At 45.3% G+C, this 25,726-nt stretch overlaps 2 protein-coding genes across 4 annotated transcripts in view; both read right to left on the bottom strand.

The window, feature by feature from the left end:
* The window catches only part of LOC144480210 (neurotrypsin-like), a 55,029-nt gene extending 50,376 nt beyond the window's left edge, over positions 1-4,653 (bottom strand). For all 3 annotated transcript variants that reach the window (XM_078199431.1, XM_078199432.1, XM_078199433.1), the window contains exons 1-3: positions 4,549-4,653; positions 4,419-4,492; positions 4,069-4,108 (exon numbers count right to left, since the gene is read on the bottom strand). In XM_078199431.1, coding sequence (XP_078055557.1) covers positions 4,069-4,108; positions 4,419-4,475 — 97 coding nt within the window. In that variant the 5' untranslated portion in view covers positions 4,476-4,492; positions 4,549-4,653. The remainder of the gene's footprint in view (positions 1-4,068; positions 4,109-4,418; positions 4,493-4,548) is intronic.
* Positions 4,654-16,775: 12,122 nt separating this feature from the next.
* On the bottom strand, positions 16,776-23,548 carry chchd1 (coiled-coil-helix-coiled-coil-helix domain containing 1). Its single transcript, XM_078199382.1, has 3 exons — positions 23,336-23,548; positions 22,118-22,236; positions 16,776-18,286 (listed from the first exon to the last, which is right to left on the bottom strand). Exons 1-3 carry the CDS (start codon positions 23,469-23,471, stop codon positions 18,173-18,175), a joined length of 369 nt encoding a protein of 122 aa, XP_078055508.1. The 5' UTR covers positions 23,472-23,548; the 3' UTR covers positions 16,776-18,172.
* Positions 23,549-25,726: the final 2,178 nt, after the last annotated feature.

Below are 25,726 nucleotides of genomic sequence, written 5' to 3'. Positions count from 1 at the left end.
TCAGCAGCCGGCTTCATGGGCGGGCTGAGGCTCCACCCACTCCCCTTACTGGCGAGATTTGCACGGTGGCTCCTGTTTTGCAGAGTGCCGTAAATTCATGTTAGTTACCTTGCTGAAAATACTGGTGAGGAAATCTATCATTTTCTCACCTGTCCGACACTTAGATTTGTTTTGAGAAAATTCTGCCCCAGATGTTGAGTGTATGCACGTGTCTCGCAGTGTAGATTAAATTACTCCATTAAGTGATAATGCTGAACCACATCAAACAAGGCATGAAATATTTTGAATGAAAATTTCCCATTTACATTGCTTTCTCATGTCCTCAGAATGTTCCAAAGTGCTTTACAATGGAAAGATTGCCTTTTGAAATACAATCACTATTTTTATTTACTTAGGCACGGCAGCCAATTTTTAAACAGCAATGCCATGCACTTAGCAAATGAATGAGTGAACAGCGGGCGATTTTTAGTGGAGATGGTTGTGAGAGAAGCATTGGTCCAGAACACTGGGGGATTTCCCTGCTCCCAGTGGATAAAACTGGGGGGGCATGGCCTCAAAATAAGGGGGAGAAGATTTAGGACTGAGTTGAGGAGGAACTTCTTCACACAAAGGGTTGTGAATCCGTGGAATTCCCTGCCCAGTGAAGCAGTTGAGGCTACCTCATTGAATGTTTTTAAGGCAAGGATAGATAAATTTTTGAACAGTAAAGGAACTAAGGGTTATGGTGAGCGGGCGGGTAAGTGGAGCTGAGTCCATGAAAAGATCAGCCATGATCTTATTGAATGGCAGAGCAGGCTCGAGGGGCCAGATGGCCTACTCCTGCTCCTAGTTCTTATGTTCTTATAGTGCTACCGGATCTATTATGATGGAGGATGGAGCCTCAGTTTAACATCGCATCCAAAAGCTGGCAGTGCAGCAGTGTAGCACTCCCTCGGTACTGCCCCACAGCATCAGGCCAGATCATGTGCTCAAGTGTAGAGTGGGGTTTCAATCCATAGCCTTTAGCCAAACTGCAATAATGCAAAAATTATATATTTAGACTCTTATAAACAAGATTCCATACCCTCAACCCCAGAAAATTGGAGAACTCCTACCTCGAGCCACATCTGGTCGGAGGCTGATGCCCTGAACACTGTACAAGTCAGAGGGGATCTCGATTGGCCTAATTTCAGACATTCAGCATGCCTAGCTGAGTATCAGAGACAACATGAAGCAACCTCATTTTACAATGCTACAGTTCTAAAGCAATGCCGTCTGCTCCAATTTAAGGTGCATTTGAGTTTGAGGAAACACCCTCCCATCCATTGACTGCGTCTACACTTCCCGCTGCCTCGGAAAAGCAGGCAACATAATCAAGGATGCCACGCACCCCGGACATTCTCTCTTCTACCTTCTTCCATCAGGAAAAAGATACAAAAGTCTGAGGACACACACCAACCAACCCAAGAACAGCTTCTTCCCTGCTGCCATCAGACTTTTGGATGGACCTACCTCATATTAAGTTGATTTTTCTCTACACCCTAGCTATGACTGCAACACTACATTCTGCACCCTCTCCTTTCCTTCTCCCCTATGTACTCTATTCACGGTATGCGCTGTATGGCGCGCAAGAAACAATACTTTTCACTGTATCCCAATACATGTGACTGTACTTCAAAAAGTAATTCATTAGCTGTGAAAGCCTTTGGGATATCCCAAGATGATGCAAGGTAATATATAAATGTAAGCCTTTCTTTTATTTTTAAAACTTTTGACAGACTCAAAATATCTAAGATGTGTGAGAATTTCTTGAAGTGAAATGATCTCCCCCAGCTCCACCCCCACTACAGCAAATATTGGGAATGTTATGTATGCATGCAGCCGAGGGGTGTGGGGGGGGGGAGGGAATGTGTGTGTGTATATATGTGTGTGTGTGTGTGTGTGTGTGTGTGTGTGTGTGTGTGTGTGTGTGTGTGTGTGTGTGCGTGCATATGTGTAAAGGGATACAGAAACCCAAATGAACCATCAATCGATTCATGTTCAAAAATTGAAAACTTTGATGCTGAAGTAGCTTCTCCAGATGCAAATTAATCTAAGTTTCTGTACGTTTAGGTGCATGTGCATGCGTAAGTGTGTTTTTGTATGTGTGTGCACGTGCGTGGGTCTGTATGTGAATATATATGAATATGTGTGTCAGTGTGTATGTGTGTGTATATATGCGTGTGTGTATGTGTGTGTGCATATCTGTGGGCGTGAAAATGTGCATATGTGTATGTGTATATATATTATATATGTGTGTGAGAGTGTGTGCATATGTGTGTGTGTATATGTGTATGTGAATGTGTGCATGTGTATATATGTGTGTGTATATGTGTATGTGAATATGTGTGTATATGTATACGTGTGTGTGTGTGAGAGGGAGTATATGTGTATGTGTGAGAGTGTGCATGTGTGTGAATATGTGTGTATGTATATATATGTATATATATATGTGTGTATACATATATGTGTGTGTGAGTGTGTATATGTGTGAGAATGTGTGTGTATATATGTGTGCGTGTGTGTGTGTGAGTGTGTGCATATATGTGTGTGTGTGTGTGAGAGAGTGTGTGTATATATGTGTGTGTGTGTTTGTGACAGAGTGTGTGTATATGTGTGCGTGAGAGAGTGTGTGTATATATGTGTGTGTGTGAGAGAGTGTGTGTACATATGTGTGTGTGTGTGTGTGTGTGTGTATATGTGTGTGTGTATATATGTGTGTGTGTATGTGTGTGTGAGAGAGTGTGTGTACATATGTGTGTGTGTGTGTGTGTGTGAGTGTGTGTATATGTGTGTGTGTGAGAGAGTGTGTGTATATATGTGTGTGTGTATGTGTGTGACAGAGTGTGTGTATATGTGTGTGTGAGAGTGTGTATATATGAGTGTGTGTGAGAGAGTGTGTGTACATATGCGTGTGTATATGTGTGTGTGTGAGAGAGTGTGTATATATGTGTGTGTGTGTGAGTGTGTGTATATGTATGTGTGTATATATGTGTGTGTGTGAGAGAGTGTGTGTACATGTGTGTGTGTGTGTGTGTGTGTGTGAGAGTGTGTGTATATATGTGTGTATATGTATGTGTGTGAGAGAGTGTGTGTATATGTGTGTGTGTGAGAGAGTGTGTGTACATATGTGTGTGTGTATATGTGTGTGTGTGAGAGTGTGTGTATATATGTGTGTATATGTATGTGTGTGAGAGAGTGTGTGTATATGTGTGTGTGTGAGAGAGTGTGTGTATATATGTGTGTGTGTGTGTGTATATGTATGTGTGAGAGAGTGTGTGTATATGTGTGTGTGAGAGAGAGTGTGTGTATATGTGTGTGTGTGAGAGAGTGTGTGTATATGTGTGTGTGTGAGAGAGTGTGTATGTACATATGTGTGTGTGTGTGTGTGCGTGCATATGTGTAAAGGGATACAGAAACCCAAATGAACCATTTAATCGCTTGAGTTCATGCTGTGTATCTGTAAAATCTCGCCCAGAATTATATTATTCCAACCGATTAGAAGCATTTCATCATTGAAGTTGTTTGATCTTTCATTTGGAGAAATAAAAATATTGCTCGCAGCGAGTAACCGCCCTTGCAGCAACCCAGCTTTACTCCTTGCTGGTGGGAAGATCCAAGTAATGTAGGAACATGTCGAATTGCAAAAAAAAAACCCCTATTTATCATTCCAGCCAGCTCTGTGATAATGACAGGAAAGGTTAACCAGGCTGCCAATTCGCATGTCCAAACTAAACACTCAACCAGGCATTCAACCTTTCTTGAATTTGAACAGTGTTATTTTGAATAATAAATGTTTGGCAGATTAATTAAATAAATCTCCATTTACAATGTGGCTTTTCTCTTACTGGGAAAGTCTGGTGAATTGTGGTATCGAAATGTCTGTTTATATTTTCTAGCATGTTTTATATTAACATTGCAACAGTGACTCCAACAGGACTTAATTGGCTGCAAAAGCACTTTTGGACATCCCGGCGCTATATAAATACAATACATAAATAAAAGATGTCTTAGCAAGAGTCTGGCGGGAATAGGCTTAAAGCATGTTACCTGATAGATGGGTGTCTTTTGCTTGATGGGTCTCTGCAAGCTGGGAATAAAGAAAAATCAACGAAAAATATGAATGAACTCAAGTTGCAAGTTGCTGCACTGTCTGCCTCTCTCTCTCGGGGGCGTTTAAAAACGGCAGCATCTCTCCTCCACACTCGCTAAACGATCAGGTCCAAGATTAAAACCAGACTAAACTGGGAAGGCAATAGGGCGAGCAAAGGGTACACAGGGTTTGTCAGGGGATGCAGATTACAGAATGCAATTAAGTCCTAACTTCCCTCTCCTTTTAAATGTGTACAAGCGAAATCTAATCCCATTCCCAAGAATGATTAATCCAGCCGCGATCTTACCTCGGCGCCCAGGGAACAGTAATACAGGATTGTGAAGAATACAGGAGCCAATACCATTCTGAAGTTACATCCTAGTCCGGGATTCCTCACGCTGAGGTGGCTGGAATCGGGATGAAACAGCCTTCTCCAGATCTCGACAGGGATTGCCACCCTTTATAGACAGGAAAGGGACCCGTCCCGGGGTTCTGCAAGAGCCTAGAGCTGGAAAATGACTACACACACACACACAGCCAGAGCTGCGGTAGAATGAAGTGGCGTGTGTGTGTGTGTGTGAGAGAGAGAGTACTCACAGTGAATGGGTGGGACCCAGCACACAAAACAAAACTCCATCATACTGCAGCTAATCTCAGCCCCATTTTCCAGCTCCCTTTCCGGCACCACCGAATTATTGGCAAAAAAAAATTAAAGGTTCCTCCCCACCCACTCTCACCTTAATCTCACTCCAGAAATTCTGACCAAGTCTCCTCTCCTCCCATTCATTAGTATACAGTGAAAAGTATTGTTTCTTGCAGGCTATAGAGGCAAAGCATACCATTCATAGAGAAGGAAAGGAGAGGGTGCAGAATGTAGTGTTACAGTCATAGCTAAGGTGTAGAGAAAGATCAGTTTAATATTTGATTTATTATTGTCACATGTATTGGGATACAGTGAAAAGTATTGTTTCTTGCGCGCTATACAGTCTAAGCATACCGTTCATAGAGAAGGAAAGGATAGAGTGCAGGATGTAGTGTTACGGTGTTACGGGCGGCACGGTAGCACAGTGGTTAGCACTGCTGCTTCACAGCTTCAGGGACTTGGGTTCGATTCCTGGCTTGGGTCACTGTCTGTGTGGAGTTTGCACATTCTCTTCGTGTCTGCGTGGGTTTCCTCCGGGTGCTCCGGTTTCCTCCCACAGTCCAAAGATGTGTGGGTTAGGTTGATTGGCCATGCTAAAATTGCCCCTTAGTGTCCTGGGATGCGTAGGTTAGAGGGATTAATGGGTAAATATGTAGGGATATGGGGATAGGGCCTGGGTGGGATTGTGGTCGGTGCAGACTCGATCCTCTCTCTGTGCTGTAGGGTTTCTAAGACTTTTCTAAGTCATAGCTAGGGTGTAGAGAAAGATCAGTTTAATATTTGATTTGATTTACTATTGTCACATGCATTGGGATGTAGTGAAAAGTTTTGTTTCTTGCGCGCTATAGAAATCATACCGTTCATAGAGTATGTAGGGGAGAAGGAAAGGAGACGGTGCAGAATGTAGTGTTCCTGTCACAGCTAGGGAGTAGAGAAAGATCAGCTTAATATTTGATTACACAGGCTGGGGTTTAAAGGGGAAGCGAGGCAGCCTAATACTCAAGCTATGCTAGCCCAAAGATTAAATACACAGGATCAGGCCATTCAGCCCAGCCCAGTTGGTGCTGTTCATTCCCCATCCTACCACCACCCACACCTCCCCATTCTTCCTCAGATCTTTCTAGCTATGACTGTAACATTACATTCTGCATCCTCTCCTTTCTTTTTCCCCGATGTACAGTATGCTTTGTCTGTATAGTGCGCAAGGAACAATACTTTTCACTACATCCCAATACGTGACAACAATAAATCAAATCAAATATTAAATTGATCTTTTTCTACATCCTAGCTATGACTGTAACATTACATTCTGCACTCTGTCCTTTCCTTCTCTATGAACAGTATGCTTTGTCGGTGTAGCGCGCAAGAAACAATACTTTTCACTGTATCCCAATACATGTGACAATAATAAATCAAATCAAATATTAAACTGATCTTTCTCTACACGCTAGCTCTGACAGTAACACTACATTCTGCTCCTTCTCCTTTCCTTCTCCCCTATGTGTTCTATGAACGGTATGCTTTGCCTGTATAGCGCACCAAGGAACAATACTTTTCACTGCATACCAAAACATGGGACAATAATAAATCAAATCAAATCTCCAAATTATCCTAATTCCAATTCTCTTCCCACACCTAGAGGTGAATGAAGGCAGATTCTCATCTGTTTCCTTAGCTGGTAATGTCCAGAACAGGTCTAAGTCTGTCACCCACCTAACTATCAGCAGGACCAGCTAATCTCCCCTAACTAACCTCCCCTTAAATCCAGATTATACGCCTCAACATAAGACAGCGAGTTCCACATTTTTACCACTCTCTGGGTGAAGGTATTTCTCCTGAAATCCCTCCTCAATTTCTTCTGTTTTTGCTTTGGGACAGGGCTGTCCATTATTCTGACCTTTACACTCACTCTGGACAAATGCTTTGTCTCTTTCCTGCAACCGTTGCCACTCCCTTTGCCTTTTGTACCATGACGTCTTTGTCACTTAATCTTTCCCGCCCTCTACCATATTTCAGATATTCCCTTTTGTTCTTCCTCCCCATTTCAAACGGCATAAAACCCATCACATTTCTCCCTGCTTCGATTTGAGGGAGCAATTTGCCTTGGAAGGTTAGCTCTGTCTCTCTCTCTCTCTACAGATGCTGCCGGACCTGCTGAGTTTTTCCAGAAGTTTCTGTGTTTTTTTTTTCAGATTTCCAGCTTCCGCAGTATTTTGTTTTTATTGACTTCTTGCTGTTTTATATTGTTGGCCCCTGGTCTTGTTTCTCGTACCAGAATCACAGAATTGTTACAGCGCAGGAGGCCATTTGGCCCATCATGTCTGTACCGGCTCTCCAAATGAGCATCGTGACTTAGTGCCATTCCCCTGTCTTTTCCCTGCACCCCTGCACATTGTTTCTATTCAAATAATTATCTCACGCCCTCGTGAATGCTTCAATTGAACCTGCCTCCACCACACAGCGCATTCCAGACCCCATCCACTTGCTGTGTGAAAAGGTTTTTCCTCACATCCCATTTGCTTCTTTTGCAAATCATTTTAAATCTGTGCCCTCTCGTTCTCGATCCTTTTGCGAGCGGGAACAGTTTCTCTCTACCTACTCCGTCCAGCCCCTTCATGATTTTGAACATCTCTATCAAATCTCCTCTCAGCCTTCTTCTCTCCGAGGAGAACAGGTCCAACCTCTCCAATCTATCCTCATTCCTGAAGTTTCTCATCCCTGGAACCATTCTTGCAAACCTCTTCTGCGCTCTCTCCAATGAGTTCACATTCTTCCTATAGTTGCGGTACCCACAACTATGCGCAGTATTCCAGCTGAGGTCTAACTAGTGTCCTGTATAAGCTCAGCATAACCTTCTTGCTCTTGTACTCTATACCCCTATTAATAAAGCCTAGGATGCTGTATGTTTCATTAACTGCTCTCTCCCCCTGTCCTGCTACCTACAATGATCGATACACACATCCACCCAGGTCCCTCTGCTCCTGCACCTCTTTAGGAATTGCGCTCCTTATGTTATATTGTCTCTCCATGTTCTTCCCACTAAAATGCATTACCTCATGCTTCATAGAATCATAGAAACCCTACAGTACAGAAAGAGGCCATTCGGCCCATCGAGTCTGCACCGACCACAAACCCACCCAGGCCCTACCCCCATATCCCTACATATTTACCCACTAATCCCTCTAACCTACACATCTCAGGACACTAAGGGCAATTTTTAGCATGGCCAATCAACCTAACCCGCACATCTTTGGACTGTGGGAGGAAACCAGAGCACCCGGAGGAAACCCACGCAGATACGAGGAGAATGTGCAAACTCCTCACAGACAGTGACCCAAGCCGGGAATCGAACCCAGGTCCCTGGAGCTGTGAGGCAGTAGTGCTAACCACTGTGCTACTTCTCTGCATTGAATTTCACCTGCCACTATCTGCCCACTCCACCAACCTGCCGTGTGTCCTTTTGAAGTTCTACGCTGTCTCTCTCACAATACTTACAAAGTTTTCATGTTTTGTGTCATCCGCAAACTTTGAAACTGTCCCCTACATGCTAGGGGACATTAATCAGGAAAAGCAAAGGTCCCAATATTGACTGCTGGGAAACTCCACCACAGACATTCCTCCAGGCCTGAAAAGTATCCCGTGACCTGTTTCCGATAACTCAGCCAATTTTGTATCCACATTGCTGGTGTCCCTTTCATTCCATGAGCTATAACTTTTCAGATTAATGGGAACAATCTCTCTCTCTATCGAGTCTATCAAAATCTTATAAAAAATTCAAGATTGGTAGTTAATCACCCTCTTCTCACTGGGTGGCACGGTGGCATAACAGTTAGCACTGCTGCCTCACAGCACTAGGGACCTGAGTTCGAATCCCGGCTTGGGTGACTGACTGTGCGGAGTCTGCACGTTCTCCCCGTGTCGGCGTGGGTTTCCTCCGGGTGCTCCGGTTTCCTCCCACAGTCTGAAAGGTGCATTGGCCGTGCTAAGTTCTCCCTCAGTGTACCCGAACAGTCGCCGGAGTGTGGCGACCAGGGGATTTTCACAGTAACTTCATTGCAGTGTTAATGAGAGCCTACTTGTGACAATAATAAATAAACTTAAAACTTAAACATCTTGAAGTGAGAAATTTGCTGCTGCGGCAGGGTTCTTTGCCGCAACCCCTTCAACTGCTAAGCCTACTTGTGACAGTAATAAACAAACTAAAAAAACTGTTAACAACCATATGACAAAAAACAAGGGGACTGCATAGGAGGGCAAAGGTCAAGGCACGATAGAAAATGGATGACTGTTTCCCTAGCCGACACTTCAGAATTTGTCCTAAGGCTGGCTGGATTCATTGCCAGTCACAAGGAAGGTAAGACAATCCTCGAGCCTTCAATCTAAAACTATGGGACCGATTTTTAAAATAATAATTAAATAAAATTCAGGGCACTCCAAGGTTTCAGATGGTCACACAGGAGATCCATCCTGTTGAACAGACTTTGGCTGGACCCAAGTGGATGTTCCCCCCCCCCCCCCCCACTCCTCCCTACATATAGCACAGATTCTCACTAAACATCCTGATTTTTTTCCGCAGTGCTAATTATGTCCCCTAATTTCATCGCTAGAGTCACTTGCACAGGAAACTGGATGGGATAAAGTCATGTACTCCTGAATCATTCACCACCATATATGGCTTTGTGCATATAAAATATTCTGAGTTACTTAGCCCAGCTAATTCAACTATAAACTCACAGGCATCTGACAGAGAAACGAGAGTCCTACCCATTGAGTCATGTCTGGCTCAGATAAATATTAACAAGGCAGTAAAATATTGAGTAAACAGCTGAGAAATTTATGAAATGCTTTTAAGCAACATTTAAGAGTGCATGTCTCCATGTCTAAGAGCTGGACATCTCTTGCTCTTCACACTTGCCTCTGAATCTCTGGGTTCAAGTTCCACGATGTGGAGATGCCGGCGTTGGACTGGGGTAAATACAGTAAGAAGTTTAACAACACCAGGTTAAAGTCCAACAGGTTTATTTGGTAGCAAAAGCCACACAAGCTTGCGGAGCTCCAAGCCCCTTCTTCAGGTGAGTGGGAATTTTGTTCACAAACAGAGCATATAAAGACACAAACTCAATTTACATGAATAATGGTTGGAATGCGAATACTTACAACTAATCAAGTCTTTAAGAAACAAAACAACGTGAGTGGAGAGAGCAGACTGTGGGAGTTTCCCTGAGTCCAAAATAACTTCACGACCTTCACGACACACGACAGCGCAGAGTCGCTGAGCAGAAACTGATAGCCAAGTTCTGCACACATGAGGACGGCCTAAACCGGAATGTTGGGTTAATGTCACACTATCTGTAACCCCCACAGCTTGCCTCCTGGACTTGCAGAATCTCACTGGTTGTCCTGTCTGGAGACAATACACATCTCTTTAACCTGTGCTTAATGCTCCCTCCACTCACATTGTCTGTATCTTTAAGACCTGGTTGGTTGTAGGGATTCGCATTCTAATCAGTATTCTGTAACTTGATGTTGTGTCTCTGTGCCCTGTATGAGAGCAGATTTCCACTCCATCTGACGAAGGAGCAGCGCTCCGAAAGCTAATGGCATTTGCTCCCAAATAAACCTGTTGGACTTTAACCTGGTGTTGTTAAAACTCTTACTGTCCAAAATAACTGCCATAGTTTCTAAATTATGACTTCAAAAAGTTATTCATTTTTAAAATTCATTCATAGGATGAGGGCATCGCTGGCTGGGTCAGCATTTGTTGTCCATTCCTACTTGCCCTTGAACTGAATGGCTTGCGAGGCCATTTCAGAAGGCTTTCTAAATAAAAGCGAATTACTGCGGATGCTGGAATCTGAAACCAAAAGAGAAAACGCTGGAAAATCTCAGCAGGTCTGCCAGCATCTGTAAGGAGAGAAAAGAGCTGATGTTTTGAGTCCCCAGATGACCCTTTGTCAAAGCTAAAAGGCAGAGAAAGTGGGAGATATTTATACTGCAGGGGGAGGGAATGAAAGATGAGTCATAGCCACAGAAACCAGGGAAAGGCTGCTCATGGCTGTCCACAGAGAGAATAAAGGGTGTAAAGTTTCCAGTTTCCTGTGTGGGTGCACAGAGGGCTTTCTGATGTTTTATTGTTTTATTGATGTTTTGGGTAATTTTATTTAATTCATTCATGGCACATGGGCATTGCTGGCTGGCCAGCATTTATTACCCATCCCTAGTTGCCCAAGGACATGATTTGATTTGATTTGATTTATTATTGTCACATGTATTAACATACAGTGAAAAGTATTGTTTCTTGCGCGCTATACAGACAAAGCATACCGTTCATAGAGAAGGAAAGGAGAGGGTGCAGAATGTAGTGTTACAGTCATAGCCAGGGTGTAGAGAAAGATCAACTTAATGCGAGGTACGTCCATTCAAAAGTCTGATGGCAGCAGGGAAGAAGCTGTTCTTGAGTCGGTACATCCCCTCAGACTTTTGTATCTTTTTCCCGAGGGATGAAGGTGGAAAAAAGAATGTCCGGGGTGCGTGGGGTCCTTAATTATGCTGGCTGCTTTGCCGAGGCAGCGGGAAGTGTAGACAGAGTCAATGGATGGGAGGCTGGTTTGCATGATGGATTGGGCTACATTCACGACCTTTTGTAGTTTCTTGCAGTCTTGGGCAGAGCAGGAGCCATACCAAGCTGTGATACAACCAGAAAGAATGCTTTCTATGGTGCATCTGTAAAAGTTGGTGAGAGTTGTAGCTGAAATGCCAAATATCCTTAGTCTTCTGAGAAAGTAGAGGTGTTGGTGGGCTTTCTTAACCATAGTGTCAGCATGGGGGGACCAGGACAGGTTGTTGGTGATCTGGGCACCTAAAAACTTGAAACTATCGACAATTGAGAGTCAACCATGTTGTTATGGACCTGGAGTCATGTGTAGGCCAGAACAGAGAGGATGGCAGGTTTCTTTCCCTAAGGGACATTGGTGAACCAGATGGGTTTTTATGACAATGGTTTCATGGTTCTCATTAGTCATTTTTCAACTCCAGGTTTCTATTGAATTCAAATTTTACGATCTGCTGTGGTAGGATTTGAACCCAGGTCCCCAGAGCATTACTTGGGTCTCACAATTACTGACTAGTCCAGTGACAATACCACTGTGCTGTTGTTTCCCCAATAGTGTAAAACTTTCCTTTTTCCCCCATTAACGCTGGGTCCAAATCCTGGAAGTCTCTACACAACAGGAACGCAGGAACTCGTTTATAGAATCATAGAATCCTACAGTGCAAAAGGGGGCCATTTGGCCCATCGAGCCAGCACCGACCACAATCCCACCCAGGCCCTATCCCCATAACCCTGTGCATTTACCCTAGCTAGTCCCCCTGACACTAAGGGGCAATTTAGCATGGCCAATCCACCCAACCTGCACATCTTTGGACTGTGGGAGGAAAGCGGAGCATCCGGAGGAAATCCACACGGACACTGGGAGAATGTGCAAACACCACACAGATAGTGACCCAGGCCGGAAATCGAGCCCGGGTCCCTGGCGTTGTGAGGCAGCAGTGCTAACCACTGTGCCACCCAGAAGGTTCAGGAAGACCCACCATCTTCTGCAGTGATGGAAAATAGTTACTGACCTTGCCAGTGACTCACACATCTGCATAGTGCAGTGATAGGTTGATAACACCTCTGTTCTTCAATCAGTCTGATGTATGATGCTGCTTCTCCCTACAGGGTTTATACTCCACTACTGCACGTCTATAACACACCAGTACTACTTGCAAGAACCAAGGATAGGGACGCTCAAATGTCCATTGAGTAATTTTTTTCATGGCATGTGGGCATCATTGGCTAGACCAGCATTTGTTAATCTTGAACTGAATGGCTTGTTAGGCCATTTCAGAAGGTAATTACTGAGATTAGCTTTCAATTCGAATTTTATTTTATTTATTTTGAATTCCACCAGTTGCCCATGGTGAGATTTAAACCCAGGTCACATGATGGACAAACATTGCAGATTCAATAGATGAGTTACTCTGTGCCAAATTCCAGCCTCTGACCTGCTGTTGCAGCCACAGTATTTACATGGCTGGTCCAGTTCAGTGTCTGGTCAATGGTTACCCCAAGATGTTGATAGTGGGGGGCTCAGTGATGGTAATGCCATTGAATGTCAAAGGGAGCTGGTTTGATTCTCTCTTGTTGGAGATGGTCATTGCCTGGTACTTGTGTGGCGCAAGTGCTATTTGCCACTTGTCAGCCCAAGTCTGGATATTGTCCAGGTCTTGCTGCACATGGACACAGTCTGCTTCCGTACCTGAGGAGTCGTGAATGGTGCTGAACATTGTGCAATCATCAGCAGACAAACCCACTTCTGACCTTATGATGGAGGGAAAATCATTGCTGAAGATGGTTGGGCCGAGGACACTACCTTGAGGAACTCCTTCAGTGATGTCCTGAGACTGAGAGGATTGACTTCCAACCGCCTCAACTTCTTTTGTGCCAGATAGGACTCCAACCAGTGGAGAGTTTTCCCCGATTCCCATTGTCTCCAGTTTTGCTAGGGCTCCTTGATGCCACACTCAGTCCAAATACTACCTTCATGTCAAGGACCACTCACCTCACTTCTGAAGTTCAGTTCTATTGTCCATGTTGGGACAGAGGTCAGGAGCTGAGTGCCCTGGCAGAACTCAAACTAAGTGTAAGCTAACAGGTTATTGCTGAGTAAGTGTCACTTGATAGTACAGTTGATGACCGAGAGTCGACTGATGGGGCAGGAATTGGTTGGGTTGGACTTGTCCTGCTTTTTGGGAGCAGGACATACCTGGGCAATTTTCCGCATTGCTGGGTAGATGCTTGTGTTGTAGTTTAAGAAGTAATCTCTTATACTAGTTTGAAAATTATCTTTATTACTGTAGGCAGAAATTTGTCATCAATTGAGTTGAATCTGTGAGGAGATTGGTTACCAGTGGTATTACGCAGGAAGAGAGTGTTCGTATTGTTGCTATTTGCAATTTTAATCCATAACTTGGATGCAGGTGTTGGGAGAATGATCGGCAAGGTTGCAGACAATGATGATGTTCAACAAAGCCAAGTTGATCCAATGAAAGATGGGAGTGGCACAATGGTTAGCACTGTGACTCATAGCGCCAGGGACCCAGGATCAGTTCCTAGCTTGGGTCACTGTGTGTGTGGAGTTTACACGTTCTTCCCATGTCTGCGTGTTTCCTCCGGGTGCTCCTGTTTCCTCCCACAGTCCGAAAGATGCGCTAGTTAGGTGCATTGACCATGCTAAATTCTTTTTCAGTGTACCTGAACAGGCGCCAGAGTGTGGGGACAAGGGGATTTTCAGAGTGACTCCATTATAGAATCCCTACAGTGCAGGAGGCCATTTGACCCATTCAGTCTGCACCAACTGCAATCCCACCCAGACCCTATCCCCGTAACCCCACATACCTGCCTTGCTAGTCTCCCTGACACTAAGGGGCAATTTTTCATGGCCAATCAACCTAACCCACACATCTTTCGGACTGTGGGTGGAAACCGGAGCACCTGGAGGAAACCCACGCAGGCACAGTGAGAACGTGCAAACTCCACACAGACAGTGACCCGAGGCTGGAATTGAACCCGGGTCCCTAGTGTTGTGAAGCAGCGGTGCTAACCACTGTGCCACCCCATTGCAGTGTTAATGTAAGCCTACTTGTGACAATAATAAATAAACTTTACAAACTTGAATTGGATGCATAGTCTAGTGTTTGGTGAATAATGTTCAATTTTTAAAAAGTTAACCAAGGCTGTAAAATTTCAGCCAAGAGGAAATATTGGGTAGGCTTGGGTTCTTTTCCTTAGAAGAGGATACTGCCAGGCGGCTTGATTTTAGTGCAAAAATCTGAGTGGCTCAGACAGACAGGGAAGACTCGTTCCCCCGAGCAGAGAGGTCAATTCCCAGAGGGCATAGATTTAAGATGATTGGTAGAAAGATTAGAGGGGATATTAGAAAAGATTTTTTCCACCCAGAGGGTGCGAGATGTCTGGAATTCACTGCCCAGGTTGGTGGTTGAGACACTCACTCATTACTGGATCTGCATCCTAAGTGTTGTAACCTGAAAGGCTACAGACTGGGCGCTGGATGGGGGTAAGGTTAGAATGGGCGTCTAGTTTGTCCAGTCAGCGCAGACATGATGGGCTAAATGGCCTCCTTCTGTGCCGTAATGTTTCAGTGGTTCTAAGTGAGTAGATCAAATGCCAAGAAGCTACCTACAGCTTTCATATACTCCAAAAATCTCTGGTGAAAGTTCAGCAATCTCAAACATGAATTGATTCTCCCTGTGGAGTATTTCCAACATTTTCAGCTTGTATTTTGATTTGATTTATTGTCACATGTATTGTGATACAGTGAGAAGTATTGTTTCTTGTGCGCTGCTTCGATAAAACATACCGTTCATAGAGAGGAGAGGGTACAGAATGTAGAGTTAGTCATTGCTAGGGTGTAGAGAAGGATCAACTGGTCGGTGCAGACTCAATGGGCCGAATGGCCTCCTTCTGCACTGTAGGGATTCTATGATAACTTAATATATGGTAGGTCCATTCAAAAGTTTGATGGTTTAAAGTTTATTCATTAGTGTCACAAGTAGGCTTACATTAACACTGCAATGAAGTTACTGTGAAAATCCTCCAGTTGCCACACTCCGGCGCCTGTTCGGGTACACTGAGGGAGAATTTAGCACGGCCAATCCGCCTAACCAGCACGTCTTTCGGACTGTGGGAGGAAACCGGAGCACCCGGAGGAAACCCACGCAGACCCAGGGAGAACGTGCAGACTCCGAACAGAGAGTGACCCAAGTCGGGAATCGAACCCGGGTCCCTGGAGCTGTGAGGCAGCAGTGCTAACCACTGTGCCACCGTGTTGCCCATATGGCAACAGGGAAGAAGCTGTTCTCGAGTCGGTTGGTACGTGACCTCAGAATTTTGATCTTTTTCCCGATGCAAGAAGGTGGAAGAGAGAATGTCCGAGGTGCGTGGGGTCCTTAATTATGCTGGCTGCTTTTCCGAGGTAGCGGGAAGTATAGATGGAGTCAATGTGTTGGATATGAGAAGCCTTCTGATGCAAATATAGTTTTTCACACTTTTAAAGGCATCTTTCATTCATTCATTTATCCATTGTCGATCCCCAATTGCCCTTGAGAAGGTGATGGTGAGATGCCTTTGTGTTCTCGTCCCTTCAGGGAGAGCAAATGTGCTGATGTAAATCATGTGGAGATACCTGCATTGGACTGGGGTAAACACAGTAAGAAGTCTCACAACACCAGGTTAAAGTCCAACAGGTTTATTTGGTAGCAAAATCCACTAGCTTTCGGAGCGCTGCCCCTTCGTCAGGTGAGTGGGAGTTCTGTTCACAAACAGGGGCATATAAAGACACAAACTCAATTTACAAAATAATGGTTGTGTCTTTATAGGCCCCTGTTTGTGAACAGAACTCCCACCCACCTGACGAAGGAACAGCGCTCCAAAAGCTAGTGGATTTTGCTACCAAATAAACCTGTTGGACTTTAACCCGGTGTTGTGAGACTTCTTACTGATGTAAATCAACATGGCCCTGAGCAGAAGGGTGTCTATTTATTGTGCTCTACGCAACTGAGGAGCTACGACAGAACGATTTGGCCATTTTATCAATGCACTGGGGTTCAGTCACTGAAGGAAGACCAGAGAAACTTTTGCTCCGACTCGTGAGGTCTCAATGAACCACGCCCATGTTAAAAGTTAACACCAACTCCAACAGCTCACCATCTCCCACCTAATGGGACCATCGACTTGAAATTAGAGTGACACAAGAAACACAATTATAGACTGATGGGGAGTGGAGGGGAGGGAATGGCTGCTGATACAACCGGCTCCCTCGCTGATATTTTTACAGAGAGTCAAACAATTTCTCATTGTTCAACGAGACAAAGATTAATTAAGAATCTGCTATATCAGTGAGCAGAAACTGGCCCCAGAATGTAATGTTATTGCAAAAACATGCACAAAATACTTCCCCACTGTGTAACAAAATCACTGCCGCTTTATGAGCAGAGGTGTAAGTACTGTAAGTATTGGAATTCATTTATTGGAGAGTCGACTGGGGCACAGTAATATAAGATGCTTTCTCCTGTGATTACAGAGGGTTTGCTACGATTTTATACAATTCTCTGACAATATTGAATAACACTTCAGGAAGGATTATTTCAATGTCACCTTCACGGCTCTCTTTATATTTTAAGTTTTATTTATCAGTGTCGCAAGTCGGCTCACATTAACATTGCAATGAAGTTACTGTGAAAATCCCCGCGTCGCCACACTCCAGCGCCTGTTCGGGTACACTGAGGGAGAATTTAGCATGGCCAATGCACCCTAACCAGCACATCTTTCGGACTGTGGGGAGGAAACTGGAGCAGCTGGAGGACGCGGGGGAGAAGGTGGAGACTCCGCACAGTCACCCAAACCGGGAATCGAATCCGGGTCCCTGGCGCTGTGAGGCAGCAGTGCTAACCACTGTGCCTCGCCTATTTGCAAACAATTTAAAACACAATGTGTGACTCCCCAAGCTTGATCTTTCATGTACAAACTGATCGGTTTGTCTGCCTGACCAACCCAGAAGTGAGTGAAGGAGTGAACCATTTTGTCTTTGCTGGAGGACCTTGGTTGGAAGCACAGCTGGCCGGATCCACCAAAGATATTGCCGGCTGGAGGGGTGCAAGATGGGTTTGAGTTGGAAAATCCACCCCCAATGACCTCAGACAGTGCCACCACTGAGAAAGTGGTTGACTGGAGGGCGGTGCATCAGGGGCAAGGAGGCAGAATCAGCCCAGGTGGCAGTGGTGCAACTCCTCGCATCGAGTGAAAGAAAGGCACAGGTAAGAGACTTGGCATGGGATCGTCACAAATGGGAATTCTATGTGGCATGGTAGACCTGAGGAGGAAGAATAGAATGCAACACCACCCACAAAAGATAGACAACGGCAAAGATAAATTAACAATTTAACACAATTGCCAGATGAAATATTTTGACACGTATTACACAAAATATAACAAATCACCAGCATTTTTTATTCAATGGGACCCGCTGGCCGGAATTCTCCGGCCTCGCCTGTATCTGGGATTCTCCAGTCCCGCTGCAGTGAACGGAGCTTTGGCTGAGCGCCAAGTTCTCCATTCTCGCCGGCAGCGAGAACGAACGAGACCAGAGAATCCTGGCCCTTGTCTTGAATCCTCGAGGGCCGAAGCTGCGGACGTTTCCTTGGCTCTATGAGATTCCTACTGTCATTGATGGACATCACATTCACACAATTCGCAGAGCAGTTACATCCACCAGCAACAAGTCCTCCAGATAGACAGAAGAGGTAGCCAGCAGCCCTTTGAATCCGAATAGTTCTTAAGCATGCTTCAGGACAGGGGTTTATGTCACTTGCTTTTTGTTAGGGTATCTCTGCAGTAACTTTGTAGCTTGTTTGGGAGTCAAGGTATTGGTTTGTCCCACACTGTCCAACCTTGCTCTTGCTTTTCGTTCAGCCTGCAAGGTAGAAATTCCTGGTCAGACATCGGGATAACCATATTTAATTTCCAGAAAATACACTTTATTTGTAACCTTTATAGAAGAACAGAATATGACAGCTCAAAGCTGGCCTTCAATAACATGGAAACAAGGTCAGTTGCTTTCAACAGTTTGTTTCCAATCACAGCCCAGGTTTACTAGATTCAGTTTCCAGCTCCTCAGTGTGCTATGATGGAAGGGCCTTACGACAGTGGTCTTTCCCCTCTGTGCCTTTGTGGTGATTTCCTCAAGCTTTAGTGTGTCCCCCAGTATGTGGTCCTGGATCTGGGATTGTTCCACACTGCAAGACTCAAGTCATGGACATTCCTTTGCGCTGGGGTAACATGTATAAAATTTATTGATTTAAAGTTTTTTTTTAAAGTGTATTTATTAGTCACAAGTAGGCTTACATTAACAGTGCAATGAAGTTACTGTGAAAATCCCCCAGTTGCCACACTCCAGCGCCTGTTCGGGTTACACCGAGGGAGAATTTAGCACGGCCAATGCACCTAACCTGCACAGCCTTCGGTCTGTGGGAGGAAACCGGAGCACCCGGAGGAAACCCATGCAGACACGGGGAGAATGTGCAAACTCCACACAGTGACCTAAGCCGGGAATTGAACCCGGGTCCCTGGCACTGTGAGGCAGCAGTGCTAACCACTGTGCCACAGAGTCGACCATGGTCTATTAGGCAGATCAAAGAGCATATTTTACCAAGCTGATGATCCCTCAGCAGCAGCTGATGCTCGTCTCAGTGGGCGTCCCTGAGAACAGCCCGTCGAGCATAGAGACCAGCGTCACGGAGCTGCTCAGGATGAACCACGACAACACGAACCTGCTTGGTAAAGGCACTCTCGAAGGAAACAAGCAGAGATGAGACGCCGGGCACGCAAGAGGGATCTGGCAGGGAGGGTCCTAATCACCGCCAGCCACATCGAGATAATAACGCTGGCAGCTTTGCTCTGCACACTCGGAATGTCACAGAGGGTACCTGAGTGAGTGTGGCCTTCGCTGTAGCACATTGTCATCAATGGACAGGCGATGGCCCAGTGGTATTATCGCTAGACTATTAATCCAAAAACTCAGCTAATGTTCTGGGGACCCGGGTTCGAATCCCGCCACGGCAGATGGTGGAATTTGAAATCAATAAAAGATATCTGGAATTAAGAATCTACTGATGACCATGAAACCATTGTCGATTGTCGGAAAAACCCATCTGATTCACTAATGTTCTTTAGGGAAGGAAATCTGCCATCCTTGCCTGGTCTGGCCTACATGTGACTCCAGAGCCACAGCAATGTGGTTGACACTCAACTGCCCTCGGGCAACTAGGGATGGGCAATAAATGCTGACCAGCCAGCGACGCCCATGTCCCACCAATGAATAAAAAGAAAAATTCCAGTCAATAGTATAGTCATAGTATCCCATGAAATTCCAGTCAATATAGCCATGAATGCCAACGCTCTTCAAAAACTAAAATTCTAGCAAAATCCCAAACAAATATTTAAATTAAATCTATGAGAGATCTTTTATAGAGGTCTATAAAATAATGAGGGACATAGATCAGCTAGATAGTCAACAGTTTTTCCCAAAGGTAGGGAGTCTAAAACTAGAGGGCATAGGTTTAAGGTGAGAGGAGAGAGATACAAAAGGGTCCAGAGGGGCAATTGTTTCACACAGAGGGTGGTGAGTGTCTGGAACAAGCTGCCAGAGGCAGTAGTAGAGGTGGGTACAATTTTGTCTTTTAAAAAGCATTTAGACAGTTACATGGGTATAGATGGGTACAGAGGGATATGGGCCAATCGCGGGCAATTGGGACCAGTTTAGTGATAAAATAAAGGGCGGCATGGACAAGTTGGGCCGAAGGGCCTGTTTCCATGCTGTAAACCTCCGTGACTCTATGAGCAGACCACCCAATATGTCCAAAAAGATGAATTGCAGTGTCGTTAACTGAAGTTAAATCCATAACAACTGGAGAAAGGGCGAGCTAACTGTGCAGTAACTATCCTATCAATCTGTTACCTCGTACGAGATTCTCCAATTTCTTTAAAAAGTTATTTGAAAGCTAAGAACATGTTAAAATTACCATGCAAATATCAGCGAGATAGCATATTTACATAATTTGTGGACCTGACCAAGTAGAAGACACACTGTGCTTTGTTGCATGTTAAATGTATTCATTATTTGTGATGTCTCATTTGAACCTGTCTTCCTTTTCCCCACACGGGCTACCCTCACACACTCAAACTCGCTCTAAAGCCCAGGCGTCGACCGAACCGTTGAAACATGTTCCCAAACCTGAGGCAACTACGCTTCCCAAAATCCCACGCAGAGCGCAAGAAAATCTTTGGCATGCGATAGGTGTTCCTCCCTCTCCCCACTCGTTCTCAGTCTGTTTCTCTCGCATTTTAGTGCTCCGATTACATCTCTCACTCGTTTCACGTTACGTCACCCTTTCCCTGCCCAAAAAAGTCAGACATGTGGAGACTGAAGAAAATCCAGACTGTTTAAATCTTTCTCCACCTCCCCCACAACCACCTTTCCCATCAACATTCTTATAAAATTGGCAATGATAGCTACTTTGCCTTTCCACTAAATACACCAACATTATCTACACCTCCATGATATTAGAGGGTGATGGTGCATAGTGGTAATGTTACTGGACATCAGGTAGGTAAAATTCTCAGTGTATGTCCCTGTTAAATTTTCTAATATGTTATATTGCACTGTTACGCACTCATTCTTCACACCTCTATACCTATAATTACACATTTCACTCGGCAATATTATATATTTCTAATCTAGTGGCCCAGGCTAATCATAGAATCAGAATAGAATCCCTACAGTGCAGGAGGCCACCATTTGGCCCATTGAGCCTACACTGTCAACGATTCCACCCACGCTCTATCCCCATAACCCCATGGGTTTACCCTGCTAATCCCCCTGATGCTAAGAGACAATTTAGCAAAGCCAATCCACCTTACCTGCACATCTTTGTAGTGTGGGCGCAGACACGGGAGAACGTGCAAACTCCACGCAGTCACCTGAGGCCAGAATTGAACCTGGGTCCCTGGGGCTCAGCAGTGCTAACCACTGTGCCACCGTGCCGCCCCTGGGTTCACAGGTTCAAATTCCACCACAGCAGCTGGCAGAGTTTAAATGCGAAAGATTAAGACAAAATCTGGAATTGAAAGCTAGTCTCAGTAACGGTGAGCATCAAAACTATCATCGATTCTCACAAAAAGGCAGCACGATGGCACAGTGGTTTGCACTGCTGCCTCATAGCGCCAGGGATCCGGGTTTGATTTTCGGCTTGGGTCACTGTCTGTGTGGAGTTTGCACATTCTCCCCGTGTCTACATGGGTTTCCTCCGGATGCTCCGGTTTCCTCCCATAGCCCGAAAGACGTGTAGGTTAGGTGCATTGGCCATGCTAAATTCTCCTTCCGTGTACCTGAACAGGCGCCAGAGTTTGGCGACTAGGGGATTTTCACAGTCACTTCATTGCAGTGTTAATGTAAGGTTACTTATGACACTAATAAATAAACTTTAAAAAAAACTTTTTTAAAAAGCCATCTCGTTCACGAATGCTCTTTCGGGAAGGAAATCTGCCGTCAATACCTGGTCTGGCCTACATGTGACTCCAGACCCACAGCAATGTGGTTAACCCTTAACTGCCCTCTGAAATAGCCCAGCAAGCCACTCAGTTCAAGGGCAATTCAGGACGGACAACAAATGCTGGCCTTTGGGAGGGCAACAAATGAGAGGCCTGTCAGAAATGCCCACATCCCACGAATGAAGCGGTTGTTTACCTCAGCTTTGGCTGTGCACGTGTAGAATGCTTGGATCTCTTGGGCGCAGGCTGCCTCACTGAACTCGTTTTGCTTCCAGCAAGCCATCATCACTGACATCTCCGTGATACACGTGGCCTCTGTCAATCAGTAAAACATTGGTAAGATTATCGGGAGAATAAAAATGTACAACAGATGAGATTCTGTCGATTTTAAATGGAGAAATGCAGGCAGTGGCCTGACAAGCCACAGGCCAGTCTCAGCTTGAGAGCATAAAAAATAAAAGCACAATAGATCAGAAGGTCACATCAAGTTCGAAATTTCGATTGCAGAAGCAATGGAAGACTGCCAGAGATAGGAAGAAAAAAAGAGTTCGCATTTGTAGAGATCTCAGGTGGCCCCAAAGTGCTTTACAGCTGAGCAAACATGCGAGATAGAAAAACATGCACAGCAAGATCCCATAAATGGCAAAAAAATAACCCCAGGTAATTTGTCCGTTTGATTTAAAACTGAATTCAGTCGAGAGATTAGCATTAGCCCCGGGACACTGGGGGAGAAGTCCCGCGCTAATCTGCAAATAGTATTAGAGGATACGCGCCACAGAAACAGGCCATTCGGCCCATCCCAGCATTTAGGCTCCATTCGAGCCTCAGCTCATCCTTCCACATTTAAATCTATCGTCGTAAAGCTCTATTCCCCTCTCTCTTGGATTCTTGACCACCATTAGTGTCGGGGGAAGCAGCAGGGCAAATACATGGGGTTACGGGGATAGGGCCTGGGTGGGATTGTCGTCGGTGCAGGCTCGATGGGCTGAATGGCCTCTCTCTGCACTGCAGGGATTTTATGAATCGCTTCAACCATGTCCTGTGGCAGTGGGATCTTTTGTGTTGTCCAGTTGTGAGGCAGGTGGGGTTCAGGTTAACATCTGAAGGGAAAGAGGGCATCTCCAACAGTGTGGCACTCCCTCAGTACTGCTCCTGGGTATTTGGGGAGGGGGGGGGGGGGTATTGAAGTGGATTATATATATTTTTTACAAATGGGTGTTCAGAAAACACTTTCTAATTTAAGAGGAAGGAGGGAGAGAGTGTGTTAACCACCCCCTGAACAACCAGATCCTCAGGAAGGCTGGAGATAGGTTTGGGGTTGTAGATGAAGGGAAGAGGGCTAGTATGGGGTTGCTGGGCTGAATGGCCTGTCCTCGCAGCGCCTGGGGGGCGGGGAGGGGGCGGTTTCTCACACCTCCCAGCCGGCTCTTCCTGTTCGCCACCCTGTCGGCCAGCACCAGCGCCTTGTTGGGCCTCAGCACCGGCCTCCCGTGCTGCCGGCTCAGCAGCCGGGCCACCCGAGCCTGGACACTCACTCCCGACGCCGCCATGGCCGCCAGCCCGTCTGCGCCTGCGCCTGCGCCTGCGCCGCCCAGCTGCGCATGCGCCACCCCGCTGGAAGCCCCCTCTGCATGCGTTGCCCCGCTGCCGGAAAGGCACCCGCGCCGGGCGGACGCTGACCTCCTGCCGTACAGCAGGCACGCCCGTCGTAAATATCACCGTTGCAAAGTTGTATCAAGTTCAGGCTGCAGGGACATGTTTTTGCTGATGTTTTGAATGGATGTTCTTCAGCCAGGGGAATAATTAGCACTCCCTACTTTGAAAGCCCTTCTTAATCTTTTTATTCAAAACAATTCATCCAATTACAAACCAAAATACATCCATCATTTCATAATAATGAATTACAAACCGAGACGCATCACAATGTCACAATAATAAATTGTAAAACAACAAAGAGGATGAGAAGCGACTTAATAGAGATTTATAAGATAGAGTGGACGTTCAGAGACTATTTCCTCGGGTGGATGGAGCTATTACTGGGGGGCATAACTATAAGGTTCGTGGTGGGAGATATAGGAGGGATGTCCGAGGTAGGTTCTTTACTCAGAGAGTGGTTGGGGTGTGGAATGGACTGCCTGCTGTGATAGTGGAGTCAGACACTTTAGGAACTTTCAAGCGGTTATTGGATAGGCACATGGAGCACACCAGGATGATAGGGAGTGGGATAGCTTGATCTTGGTTTTGGACAAAGCTCGGCACAACATCGTGGGCCGAAGGGCCTGTTCTGTGCTGTACTGTTCTATGTTCTAAACCAATATAACACAATGTAGATTATCTGTAATCGTCTGAGGCTCAGCCTTCGGGGGTTTCAACTTAGCCCTTCTTAATCAACGCAAGGTTTGCTTTGTATTTTACACATCCTGTGGAAATCCCTTCTTAATCAATTGCTTTGTATTCTGTTCCCTTGATTCATTCATTCCGTGTTATTGAATTCAATCCCTGCATGACAAGTGACTACGCTTCGAAAGTACTTTTGTAAAGTGCTTTTGGACAGTCCACACAGGTTGTGGAAGTCATTAAATGATAAGCATTTTAAACAGCATTGTATGATGCTGGGTGGGTCTGGGTAAGATGCTCTGTCGGGGAGTCGGTGCAGGCTCGATGGGCTGAATGGCCTCTTCTGCGCTGTAGGGATTCTATGATTTTAGGAATAGCTCAAGCGTGACAATCTAGCAATTGCAGTTTAGTTTAACAAAAGTAAGATCTCCCTCCCATGTAACTGATAAAATGGAAAATGTCCTAACAACTACTTTTTCCGTGGATTAAAATGTTGTGTATGTGTAACTGGATTGCAAGGTGCCATTTTGCACCAATTGCCTTTGGAAAGTCATAAAAGTCTCCCAAAGAGACAAAAAAAAAATCAGATTGTGTAGCCAAAACAATATCTTAAAGACTCGACAACTTAAATTCTGACTGTCAGATCAGGGTTGGAGGAAGGAGATAGTCCTTATGCCAGGTCCACTGGTTGCGAATGGAAATACAAACTGTGGCTGAAGACTGGGGAATAGGAGAAGGAGAGAGAAGAATAAGAAACTGAAGAGAGTGAATGGGGTGAGGAAACTGAGTAAGAGACAAGAGAGAGAAAAAAAACATGCATTTATATGGAGTTATTATGGCATAGAAGGAGGCCATTTGCTCCATTGAGTCCATTCTGGCTCTGTGAGAGCAATCCTATTTTTATTGTTCAGTCGTGGGACATAGGCATTGCTGGCTGGCCAGCATCTATTGTGCATCCCTAGTTTCCTGAGGGCAGTTGAGTGTCAACCCCATTGCCGTGGCTCTGGAGTCAATGTAGGCCAGACCAAGTAAGAACAGCAGATTTCCTTCCCTAAAGGACATTAGTGAACTAGAAGGGTTTTTCCGACAATGGTTTCATGGTCATCAGTAGAAGATTAATTCCAGCTATCTTTTATTGAATTCAAATTCCACCATCTGTCGTGGTGGGATTCGAACCCGGGTTCCCAGAACATTAGCTGAGTTTCTGCATTAATAGTCGAGTGATAATACCACTAGGCCATCACCTCCCCTTATTCCAGTCAGATAAACATACGAGGAAAAAATGAGAGGCTGATGGGGTGAGATGAAGAGGAGGATTGGTGTATAAACACAAGTATGGACCAATTGTTTCTCTGCTGTACACTCATAGAATCTCTACAATGCAGAAAGAGGCCATTCGGCCCATCGAGCCTGCACCGACAACAGTCCCACCCAGGCCCTGTCCCCGTAACCCCTATGTATTTACCAT

The sequence above is a fragment of the Mustelus asterias genome, chromosome 28 (assembly GCF_964213995.1).
Source record: "Mustelus asterias chromosome 28, sMusAst1.hap1.1, whole genome shotgun sequence".
Lineage (NCBI taxonomy): Eukaryota > Metazoa > Chordata > Chondrichthyes > Carcharhiniformes > Triakidae > Mustelus > Mustelus asterias.
The sequence above is the reverse complement of the archived record's forward strand: the minus strand, read 5'-3'. Positions and strand labels throughout refer to the sequence as shown.